Here is a 12,849-nt window from a genome sequence, read left to right as displayed (position 1 = left end):
ATCAAGGAGGTAAGCTAGGAGACGTGGGAGGAAAGCAGCACAATGAAGGTGGCAGCAGGAAGGAAACTGAAGGTGTGGGTAAGTCTTTCCCATGTGTTAATAAGGGCTTGGTCCACTGGGCACTATGTGATGGAACCTAGTAATAGATTAGAGGTCACTAGGGGTTGTGCCCTGGAAAGGTACTGTGGAATCCTGTTTTCTTTCTCTTTTTGCTTCCCAGCTATGAGGAGGGCGTAAGTTACATGCTACATTACCACAGGCCCCCAAATAAAAGGATATTTGTGAAAGTGATGGAATGTTAACACTAAGAAAGGACTATAACAGAAAAAAATTAGAAAAAGAAGAAAATACTTACAGACTTTGAGAATATTGGCATTAGGGAACAACAAAGAAGAGGAGTAGCTGGGTATAGTAACACAGAGATATACTCTCAGCACTTGAGAGGCCGAGGCTTAAGCCAACCTGAGATAATAGTGAGAATCTTCTGGACTGTTCTATAGCACTCTCTATCACTACCCATGGACATTTGGCACAAGATCTTCCACCCACTTCAAATATTGATAACTGTGCCCCAAGTTTACCTGTTTTATAAAACTTTCTAATTAATTTCACTTAATACTAGTTCTCTTAGTATTTACATTGTTTATATTATACTTCTATTTGTCTAAAAACTACCATTTATATTCTAACTTAATTATGTTTTCTTTATGCATATACTTACACCCTAACCACTCTTCTCTGGTTTTCATTTTTTTGGTGTGTGTGTGCGTGCGTGCGTGCGTGCGTGCGTGTGTGTGTGTACTGGGGCTTGAACTCAGGGCCTCAACAGCTCACTTAGATCTGAGTAATTAGGATTACAGGCATGAGCCACCAGTGCCTGGCTCCCCCTGGCTTTCTTCAGAGTCACTAATGACATTGCCCCCACTCATATCTTTTTCCCAGTGATTACAAATCTACAAGCTCCTAGCAAAGCGGCTACCTAGCATGCCCAGTAGATACTGCATAAATACTTGCTGAATTAATAAGGAATAAGAGATATGTAAGGGCAAGTCCCTTTTAGCTGGTGTATTTGGATGGAGAGAAGGTCCTGTCTCTATTTGTCTATGTCTAGGGTAGCATTTTTTTTTTTTTTTTTTGGCCAGTCCTGGGCCTTGGACCCAGGGCCTGAGCACTGTCCCTGGCTTCTTCCCGCTCAAGGCTAGCACTCTGCCACTTGAGCCACAGCGCCGCTTCTGGCCGTTTTCTGTATATGTGGTGCTGGGGAATCGAACCTAGGGCCTCGTGTATCCGAGGCAGGCACTCTTGCCACTAGGCTATATCCCCAGCCCCTAGGGTAGCATTTTGATTAGTAGTACTTAAGAGAAATTATGCCTTAGGTGACATACATTTCTTTTTTTGTTAATATAAAGGAGGGGCAATGTTACCCCTTCCCTTGCTTTCTCTGTTAGCTGATTCCCCCCCACCCCCCAGTCCTGGGGTTTGAACTCAAGGCCTGCGCCTTATCCCTGACCTTCTGTGCTTGAGACTAGTTAGTGCTCTATCACTTGAGCCACAGTGCCATTTCTGGTTTTCTGGTGGTTAAATGGAGATAAAGAGTCTCGCAGACTTTCCTGCCTGAGCTGGCTTTGAACCATGACCCTTAGGTCTTAGCCTCCTGAGCATCTAGAATTACAGGCTTGAGTCACTGGTGCCCAGCTGTATCTGATATATACATTTTTGCTAGTCCTGGGGCTTGAACTCAGGGCCTGAGAACTGTCCCTGCCTTCTTTTTGCTCAAGGCTAGCACTCTATGTCTTGAGCCACAGCACCACTTCTGGCTTTTTCTATGTATGTGGTGCTGAGGAAATGAACCCAGGGTTTCATGTATATGAGGCAAGCACTCTACCACTAGGCCATATTCCTAGCCCTGTATGATATTTTTTTGTTTTGTTTTGTTTTGCCAGTCCTGGGGCTTGAACTCAGGGCCTCAGCACTGTCCCTGGCTTTTTTTGTTGTTGTTGAAGGCTAGCACTCTACCACTTGAGTCACAGCACCACTTCTGGCTTTTTTCTATATATGTGGTACTGAGGAATCAAACCCTGGACTTCATGTATATGAGGCAAGCACTTTACTACTAGGCCATATTCCCAGCCCCTGTATCTGATATATTTTTTTTTAATAGAAATTTTCTAGGATGAGTTCCATGTGTCTCTATGTTCTTTTTTTTTTTTTTTTTTTTTTTTGGCCAGTCCTGGGCCTTGGACTCAGGGCCTGAGCACTGTCCCTGGCTTCTTTTTGCTCAAGGCTAGCACTCTGCCACTTGAGCCACAGCGCCACTTCTGGCCATTTTCTGTATATGTGGTGCTGGGGAATTGAACCCAGGGCCTCACGTATACGAGGTAAGCACTCTTGCCACTAGGCCATATTCCCAGCTCTGTATCTGATATTTTTAACCCATGTAATAATCACCAAGTAAATTCAGTATAGATTACATTTTAAGTTAAGCTTGCTTAGCATTGGTTAAATCAGAACCTCTCCTGGTATGAAAAGAAAAAAAATCCACTTTGTTTTATATGTCTGTCTAGCTGCAAATGGCACAACCAAACTGCTGCAGCATTTGAAAATAGTTGTTAAGAATGCTCTCTTGAGAATAACCCACGGAAGCAAGACAATATCTAAAACAACTGGTGAAAGGTTCCAGGTCACCCAAATTGGCTTAGAAAAGTCCCATTGATTAAATGTCTTGTTTGTGTTTTGGAAATGTGCCCTCAGTGGTGTCTGGGTTCACAAGGGAAGCTGAATTTACGAACTGATAATCTGCCTCCTGGAGGAAAACTGACACCCGATGGAAGAGCAGCAGTCAGGCTAGGTGGACATTTTGTCTTCTTTTGTTCACCTATTCACTGTGGGTATGGAGAAATGTCAAAGACATCTTTTGTCTGTAAATCTTCCAGAGTCTTAAAAAAGAGAAGGCAAGGAAGGAATAGGTGGAGATAAAACCTTAACACACCTATCCTCAAAAGCCACAGAACACAATCTTATTAAAAACAGACAGTGCAGGGCACAAAAGAAACTTGGGAGCTTTTAGTGTTCCTTTGTCCTGATTAAATGCAGCTCACGTAAGGGCTCTTGATGGGAGAAGGGGAGTATAGCTCCCAGTACATCTGGTCCCTAGAATTAATCTTTACTGTCTGGTGATAGCTAGGCGCATGGCTTTGGGGACAGCAAATACCTGCAATGATGACTGAGTCAGTTCGGGCTGGGCCAAATTTCAATGTCATCTCATGCTTGTGTTTATGAACTGCCAGGTGGTCCTCGTTTGTAAATCTCTGAAATGAAACAGAAAAGGATTTGTGAGAAAAGAAAACAACAAAAACAAAAACAAAGCCACAAATGCCCTTTGAAAATGTTCTACTAAATAGGCTGCAATGAAGTTGGTCCCTGGAAAGTGAGAAGGGAGTGATGGGAAAGGAAAAAAGATGGAGGGAAAAGGCACTAGAAGGCAGGGAGGAGAGGAAGAAGACCATGGCACCAACTGCTCTGTAATATTAGGTCCAAATAAGAGAAGTGGACAGATTGTTGGGGAAGTAGGGTCCAGGCAGGAGGTTCTAAATAGAAAAAAAAATTAAGGCAAATTCATGGTGAACAAGGGGAAAACAATTTTTAATAATAATAATAAAGAGAGAAGGAAGGGAAGGCTGGGCACTCATTGGTCATCACCAAAATAGGAAATTTCAGAACGAAGTGCTCTATGGTAGGGCTGAATTAGACTATTTTATGAGGGGGCTAACAGGGAGATAAATTATGCAGGATTAGGAGAACCATTTAACTTCCTGGCCCCCACAGTGCTGCAGCAGGCGCCTGCGTGGCTATTTGGCTCAGGATTTTAATGAGCCAGGACGGAGCTATAGAGGATGGAGGCCCAATGGCCAGCAATAATGGTACATACCAGCCCCATTGGCCAAATGCTGCCTCCCCTCATCGTGCAGCCGCCTGGGTTCCAGCAGCCATAAAGGGGCCAGCACAATGCTGCTGGCTGTATAATGGAGGAATAAAAATGCAAGCAAAATAATTTTTTTTCCCCCAGAGCTGAGGACCGAACTCGGGGCCTTGCGTGATTGCCAGGCAGGCGCTGTTCCACTGAGCTAAATCCCCAGCCCCCAAATAATTTTTTTTAAGGGTAGGAAGGAGCCTGTAGGCAGGATGAGGGAAGAGAAAAGGAGATGATATGGCAATTTTATTTGTTTAGGGATCTGAGTGAATGAACAGTAAAGGGGTAAGGCAAAGTCTACTGAGTCTATGACTAAGACAGGGTTACTGGACAATAATCTATGCTTCTTCTTTAAAAGGAGGACATGAAAGGAACAGATGAACAGCAGTAATTCAAAAGAATGGTACCCTCAAAAATCCCTTTGAGGCTACTGGTCGTGTTCCTTCATTAAAGCATGCCTGCATCATAGAACAGCCTTCACCAGGGAGGCTCTGAAACGTGGTCCTGTTTGTCAAAATTTTTGACAAACATTTAACACTAAAACACTATACCTCTACCCCACTTTTCCACAACTCTTCTATAAAATGAAAACACAGGAGCGAGCATCACCTCAGCTCCCACCCACTCAGGAAAACAACACCGAACTGTCTTAGCCCCTTTATTTTATGTGAAAGTAGCCTAATATCCAAAATACTTCCAGGCGAGGCACATAGGTCAACTACAAATATGAGGAGTTGCTGGTGCTGGTAGTTCAGGCCTTTAATCCTTATTACTCAGGAGGCTGAGATCCGAGGGTCAAAGTTTGACGCCAGCATGAACAGGAAAGTCTGTGAGGCTCTTAGCTACAATTAACCACCAAAAATCTGGAAGTGGAGCTGTGGCTCAAGTGGTAGGTAAAACACTAACTTTGAGCAAAAAAGCTCATGTAAAGTGCCCTGGCACTGAGGATTTCAAATCCTAGTATGGGCATAAAACAAAACAAAAGTATAAAGAGCTAAAAAGTCAGACAGTCAAAAGAAGACTTCCTCTGGTTGTTTCAGATGGATCTAGGACAAAGTAAAATATAGTATGGAAAGTTTAGTTCCAAACCATAGTTTTCTCTATTGTTGGTAAATTCCATGCACCAATGTTTTCAGTTTCAGATTTTTTTTTTCCTACAGGAATGGAGGTGGGTAAGGAAAATAGTCTATTAAGTAGAGGCATGATATTTGTAGATTAAACAAGTCCTTTTATAGGATTTGGGGTTACCAGGCATTTGATAAAAGGAAATGAGAAGGACCAAGTCTACAATGGAGGAAACAAATCCTTTCATGGTGGACATGCAGAGCAGCAGATTAAACAAGTTTGTAGGTACTGTAATCTTCCATAATCTTTATAGGTACTTCAGGGAAATTAAAGGTAGCTTGAAAGAAATGTATACACTGTCTGGAGCTTAGAAGAATAAACTTCTCCTCCTCCTCTGTAGTTCTGGGGTTGGAACTCAGGACCTTGAGCTTGCTGGCAGATACTCTCTTAGCACTGCACCTCCATCCCTGGTTTATTTGGTTTTGGGCTAGAGTCTCCTTTCTTGCCCTAGTACATGCCTGGATGCAATCCACCCATGTTAGGCTTCCTGGTAGCTAGGAAAACAGATGGGAGCTACTTCACCCAGCTCTTTGTTGAGGAAGGTGGACCTAGTCTCATGAACATTTTTCTCACTGGGCTGGTCCTGAAACATGATTCCAACAATCTCTGCATCAAGTTGCAAAGATTACAGATATGAGCCACCAGTGCCTGACCAGAAAAATTACTTGTAAGCAAGGCATTCTCTATTACTGAAAATCTAGTTTGCTCAAACATGAGCTGAGAGAAAGATTCAAATTTTATGTGTAGGGCTGGGAATATGGCCTAGTGGTAAGAGTGCTTGCCTTGTAGACATAAAGCCCTGGGTTCGATTCCTCAATATACCACATATACAGAAAAAGCCAGAAGTGGTGTTATGGCTCAAGTGGTAGAGTGTTAGCCGTGAGCAAAAAGAACTCAGGCCCTGAGTTCAAGCCCCAGGACTGGCAAACAAATAAAAAGAATCGTGTGTGTGTGTGTGTGTGTGTGTATTTTTTTGCAAGCACTCTTACCACTGAGTTATATCCTGCAATTTCCTGTTCAGTCATTTAAAAGGCAACTCCTCCCACTGGCTACAACTTTGCTGCATAGACTTAATTTGTCTTACTTGTCTTCTGGTTCTTGTTCCTCCTGGATGCTTGGCCCCATCCCCAGCCTCCATGCTACCCTTGAGCATTTTCCAGATCAAAAGTTGGGGCCTGGCTGATGTGTTGAAGTAAGGCTGTAATTCTAATACTTGTGGGGCTGAGACAGGAGAACCTTGAGTTCTAGGCCAACCTGGGATATACAGAAAGACCCTGTCTCAAAAGAAAAAAGAAACATTAGAGACCTGAAGAGAACTAACTGTAGGTGACTAAAATGATCTAGCTGGGCGGGGGTGGCTCACGCCAGTAATCCTAGCTATTCAAAAGATCGAGAGCTGAGGATCATGGTTCAAAGCCAGCCTGGGCGGAAAAGTTCCCATGAGACTATTAGCTCCAAAACACTACTCAAAAAAATACAGAAGTGGTGCTGTGGCTCAAATGGTAGAGAGCTAGCCTTGAGCACAAAGGGGCTCAGCACCCAGGCCCCTGAGTTCAAGCCCCAGGACTGGCAAAAAAAAAAAAAAAAAACTCCTACCTGCCAGCCCTCTTAAGAGGGTTTTATAAGTGCAAACACTGATATAGAAAAAAATTACATTATGTTAGCTGGTGCTGGTGGCTCACATCTGTAATCCTACCTACTCAGAATGGGTGAGATATAAGGATTATGGTTTGAAGCCAGCCAGGGCAGGAAAGTCCATAAAACTATTAACTCCAATTAACCAGTAAAATACCAGAAGTGGAGCTGTGGCAGAGTATTACCCTTGAGGACAAATGCTCAGAGACAGTGCCCAGGCCCAAGTTCAGACCCCAAGACTGGTGCGTGCGTACAAGCACGTACACGCGCACACACACACAAGATTTTTGTTTTCATACATATTTGATAGTTGTAAAAATATAGTTTATTTCATAATCCATTTTATTTTTATTTTTTGAGACAAGGTCTCACTATGTAGCACAGGCTGGCCTCCAACTCAGTGTGCAACCTAGGCTGGCTGTGAGCTCACTACGGACTTGCCTCAGTCTCTCCAGTGGAGGTATAAGCTACCACGCCCAGCTAAATGGGGCAATGCCTTTTTCAATTTTAATTTTTTTTGTTTTGTTTTGTGGTGCTAAGGACTGAACCCCAGGGCCTTATGCATGGTAGAAAAGGGTTCTACCACAGAGCTATACATCTAGCCTTCTATGTATTTTATTTCATTTATGAATTTAAAAACATTACTCTGTTATGGTTGGGATATGAAGTTCAAAAGGTTCATGTGGCTTGGTGCCTACTAGGTGGATCGAATCACTAAGAGATGACTTGATCATGGGGGCTCTGACCTAACTAACTTTGGATTTATAATTTCGTGGCTTATGGGGACATGGTGAAAATTTTCAATGGCAGGGCCTAGTTTGAGGAAGTAGGTTACTTGGGGACAAGTTTTTGGGAGCTGTACTTTGTCCTGAATCCCTCTCTCTGCTTCTCAGCTGTCATGAGGTGAGCAGCTCAGCCCACGAGGGTCTACACTCTGCCTTTCCTGCCATGATCTGCCTCACTACAGGCTCACAGAAATGGGAGTCAGCCAAGCATCCATCGAAACCACATCCATCAAGCCAAAATTAATCTGCCTTCTTTTAAACTGTTTAGCTCAGGTATTTTGTCACAGTAACAGAACAAAACAGACAAAACTGACTAAATGTCAGTTTGAGAGAAGATTCACTGACTACACCAAACTATCAAAGGGGTCTTAGTGGCATCAAAGAGATGAAGATTCCCTAACTGAACAAATGAAGAGTTTACTTCAAAGAAGGGCTACAGGGACATATCTTAAAAATCAGGGTACTAGCCTGGTCTTAGCACCGGTTACTTCTTCCTGCTACTTCTAATATAATTCTTGTTTTCTGGAATAGGAGATATATTGGGCTATTATTTTAAATATTCCTTACATTTTCTCTTATTTAATAGGAGGTAATACTTTAGGGATTCTCTGTACCAGAAGTTAGTAGTATGGAGCATTTGCCTAGCAGGCATGAGATCTGAGTTTGATCCCAAGCACTGAAAAATATATCTCTGGATCAGGTTTTTTGTTTTGTTTTTTGAAGTGTGTGTGTGTGTGTGTGTGTGTGTGTGTGTGTGTGTGTGTTGGAGATCTGCCTCAGAGCCCCATGTTTACTAACATACCAGTTTTGAACTTTATACTTAGGAAATCATCCTTCTAAAACCAATTCTTCTACTAGGATAACTAAGATAAAATTATTTATCAGTTTTTTTTTTTCCTAGTTCTGGGGTTTGAATTCAGGGCCCGGGCACTGTACCTGAGCTTATTTTGCTCAAGGCTAGTACTCTACTACTTGAGCCACAGCACCACTTATGACTTTTTCTGTTTATGTGGTACTAAGGAATTGAACCCGGGGCTTCATGCATGCTAGCCAAGCACTCTGCCACTAAGCTAATTTCCCAGCCCCTTCGGCAGTCATTTTTTGGTGCATGCTAGTACTGGGGCTTGAATTCAGAGCCTTACTCTTTCTCCTTCAGCTTTTTTGCTCACCACAGGTACTCTACTATTTGAGCTATGCCTCAAGTTCTAGCTTTTTGCTGTTTAATTGGAGACAAAAGTCCCTTAGGTTTGTCTGTTGGGCTGGCTTTGAACCACAATCCTCATTTCTGGTACTAGAAATGTTTCAATTATCTCATGGATTATGTTTCTTTTGACTGATTTTGTCTGTGTCTTATATTTCTTTTGACAGCTTTGTTTTACATAATATCCAAAGATACCATGGGAACTGGGTGAGGTGAATGTACATATATCCCCAGCTTCTGAGATGGCAGAAACAGAAGGACTGCTTGAGTCCAGGGTTTGCTGTTAGACCAGAAAACATGGTGAAACCTTATAAAACAAAAACAAAGGCAGGCACTGGTGGATCATGCCTGTAACCCTAGCTATCCAGCGAGGAGGATGAGATCTGAATACTGAAGTTCAAAGCCAGCTTGGGCAGGAAAGTCCGTTAAGACTGTTATCTCCAACCAGAAGTGGAGCAGTAGCTCAAAGTGACAGAGCACTAGACTTGAGCAAAAGAGCTCAGGGATGGTGCACAGGCCCTACATTCAAGCCCCACTGCTAACAAAAAAAAACAAGCAAACAAAAAACATAACAAACAAACAAGCCAGGTGCAAGTGGCTCTATTTCCAATTACTAGCGAAATGCCAGCTAGATTGACGCTATAGCTCAAGTGGTAGAGTACCAGCCATGAGCAAACAAGCCAAGTGAGAGACTGAGGCCTGAGTTCAAGTTCTAGTATCAGAATGCACAAAAACTAACTCCAAAAGTCATAATGGGAATTTTATTTCATTTTTATTTTTTTGTCAGTCCTAGGGCTTGAACTCATGGCAGGGGCACTGTCCCTGAGCTGCTTTTTGCTCAAGGCTGGCACTCTACCACTTGAGCCACAGCACCACTTCCAGCCTTTTCTGTGTATGTGATACTGAGGAATCGAACCCAAGGGCTTCATGCATGCTAGGCAAGTACTAAGTCACATTCCCAGCTCCAATCATAGGAATTTTAATCACAGGCCAGTCTTTTTTTTTTTTTTTTTTTTTTTAACCAGTCCTGGGGCTTGGGACTCAGGGCCTGAGCACTGTCCCTGGCTTCTTTTTGCTCAAGGCTAGCACTCTACCACTTGAGCCACAGCACCACTTCCAGCTTCTTCTGTTTATGTGGTGCTGAGGAATCAAACCCAGGGCTTCATGCATGCTAGGCAAGCACTCTACCGCTAAGCCATATTTCTAGTCCCACATGCCAGTCTTGAATCTTTCTTTTCAAATCCACTCTCTTAACGCAGTTCACACACAGCAGTGATCCTCAACAGGGTAACTCTGTTCCCTAGGAAACATTTGACACAGGAGAAATTTTTGTCACAATGAGGGGGAGGCTACTGACCTCTACAGGCCCGGGATGCTGAAGAATAGCATACACTCTATATGGGAGAGCCTCTAAAAGGAGGACTTGTCTAACTCAAAATGTCTACTTTGAGAAACCCTGCTACAAAGTAACAAAAAAAGAGCAAAAGAAGAAGAAGAAAAAAAAAGGGCTATTTTTTAGTTTTCCTTACTAAACTGCCAACACATGTTTTTGGACCTAAAACTTGGAAGGGAAAAATACAGGCAGAAACTCCCAAGCTCATTTTAGAAAATGGCTGATGAACTGCAGATCTGTAAATACTTAGGAAGATGGAGACAGAAGGCACTGTAATTGGGAGGACTGATTAAATGGAATTCTCATAAATTGCCTTGTTAGTAACAAAGAGATAATACAGAAGAGAAACCAATCAAAACAGTTTTGGCTACTTTTGAGTTTTTATTTTCTGACAGATTAAAAAAATCAAGAAGATAGATTTCTCCATAGTTTAAGATATATTATGAGTTGAGGGGCTGGGAATATGGCCTAGTGGCAAGAGTGCTTGCCTCATATACATGAGGCACTGGGTTCGATTCCCCAGCACCACATATATAGAAAATGGCCAGAAGTGGAGCTGTGGCTCAAGTGACAGAGTGCTAGCCTTGAGCAAAAAGAAGCCAGGGACAGTGCTCAGGCCCTGAGTCCAAGGCCCAGGACTGGCAAAAAAAAGAGTTGAGAACATGGCTTAGTAGTACAGTGTTTTCCCAGCATGCATGAAGTCCTGGGTTCAATTCCTCAGCACCACATAAACAGAAAAAGCCAGAAGTGGCACTGTGGCTCAAGTGGTAGAATACTATCCTTGAGCAAAAAAAAGCTCAGGGACAGTGCTCAGGCCCTGAGTTCAAGTCCCAGGATTGACAGAAAAAAAATATGCAGGAAACAGAATGCCAGGCTCATCAGGAAGTCAATCTGAAAATAAACTAGTTTTAGTTGAAGGATGGCAGAGAAAATGTTTCTCTTTTTCCTCTTTTAGGTTTTTGTTTTGTTTTGTTTGAGAGAGTGTCATCTCATAGATAACTCAGGCTAACCTGGGACTTGAGCTCTGTAGCCTTGACTTTCTAAATGTTGGGATTATAGGTGTGTTCAGCACCCTTAGTGTTTTTTTTTTTTTTTTTTTGGCCAGTCCTAGGCCGTGAACTCAGGGCCTGAGCACTGTCCCTGGCTTCTTTTTTGCTCAAGGCTAGCACTCTGCCACTTGAGCCACAGCGCCACTTCTGGCCATTTTCTGTATATGTGGTGCTGAGGAATCGAACCCAGGGCCTCATGTATACGAGGCAAGCACTCTTGCCACTAGGCCATATTCCCAGCCCCCCTTAGTGTTTCTTATTAACAATAATTTTCCATAAGACATCCTTGTTAAAAAATATTTGCATTCTAGGAAATATCTCTGTGTGTAATAAAAAAATATGGAGGGGTTGGGAATATGGCCTAATGGCAAGAGTGCTAGCCTCCCCTACATGAAGCCCTGGGTTCGATTCCCCAGCACCACATATACAGAAAATGGCCAGAAGTGGCGCTGTGACTCAAGTGGTAGAGTGCTAGCCTTGAGCAAAGAGAAGCCAGGGACAGTGCTCAGGCCCTGAGTCCAAGACCCAGGATTGGCAAAAAAAAAAAAAAAAGAGAGAGAGAGAAAATCTGCAGTCGTAATTACTTCCTAGCAAATTGACTAATAGAGTTAAGTAAAATGAGGAACAGCTTAAAGAACAAAGACATTATAAGTTATAAATCAGGAATAAATTCCAAAGAATAAAGTTTTAAGATTTAAATTTTCTAAAGATAAAAAATAAAAAAAAAGGGGCTGGGGATATAGCCTAGTGGCAAGAGTGCCTGCCTCGGATACACGAGGCCCTAGGTTCGATTCCCCAGCACCACATATACAGAAAACGGCCAGAAGCGACGCTGTGGCTCAAGTGGCAGAGTGCTAGCCTTGAGCGGGAAGAAGCCAGGGACAGTGCTCAGGCCCTGAGTCCAAGGCCCAGGACTGGCCAAAAATAAATAAATAAATAAATAAATAAATAAATAAATAAATAAATAAATAAATAAAAGTTTAAATGGATGCAAATAAAAGAAATGCAAATCAAACAACATTGAGATTCCACCTCACCCCAGTTAGAATGGCCAAGAAAACTAATAATAACAGATGCTGTGGGGATGTGGTCAAAAGGGAACACTACTACACTGTTGGTGGGACTGTAAACTTGTTCAATCACTCTGGAAAGCAGTATGGAGATTCCTCAAAAGAATAAGCATAGAGCTTTCCTGTGACCCAGCAATCCCACTCCTAGGCATTTACTCAAATAACTACAAACCAGCCTGCTCTAAAGCCACCAGCACAACCATGTTCATTGCAGAATTGTTTATCATAGTTAAGATATGGAACCAATCCAGATGACCTTCAATGGATGCATGGATCAAGAAAATGTGGTATATATACACAATAAAATTCTATGCTCCCATCAGAAAGAATGACAATGCCCCATTCATAAGGAAATTGAAGGACTTAGAAAATATTAAGCAAAGTAAGCCAGACCCAAAGAAACATAGTCTACATAGATTCCCTCATTTATAATAACTAGAATGTGTACAAGTTAATCCAGTGGATAGAAAAAGAAACAGTTAAATTTGGACATGATTAATTAAACAGCACTCTAAGCATTTTCACAGTGAAAACAAACATTCTTTGGAGAGGAGCACAATGGCTCAATAGCTTTGTGTATATGGCCACATAAATGATGCTTATCGAAATCAACTCCAAGAA

At 42.4% G+C, this 12,849-nt stretch overlaps 1 protein-coding gene across 2 annotated transcripts in view; it reads right to left on the bottom strand.

The window, feature by feature from the left end:
* The window catches only part of LOC125363898 (cyclic AMP-dependent transcription factor ATF-7), a 99,869-nt gene that overhangs the window by 26,577 nt on the left and 60,443 nt on the right, over window positions 1-12,849 (bottom strand). For both annotated transcript variants that reach the window (XM_048363234.1, XM_048363243.1), the window contains exon 3: window positions 3,212-3,308. In XM_048363234.1, coding sequence (XP_048219191.1) covers window positions 3,212-3,308 — 97 coding nt within the window. The remainder of the gene's footprint in view (window positions 1-3,211; window positions 3,309-12,849) is intronic.

The sequence above is a fragment of the Perognathus longimembris genome, chromosome 1 (genome assembly GCF_023159225.1).
Source record: "Perognathus longimembris pacificus isolate PPM17 chromosome 1, ASM2315922v1, whole genome shotgun sequence".
Lineage (NCBI taxonomy): Eukaryota > Metazoa > Chordata > Mammalia > Rodentia > Heteromyidae > Perognathus > Perognathus longimembris.
The sequence above is the reverse complement of the archived record's forward strand: the minus strand, read 5'-3'. Positions and strand labels throughout refer to the sequence as shown.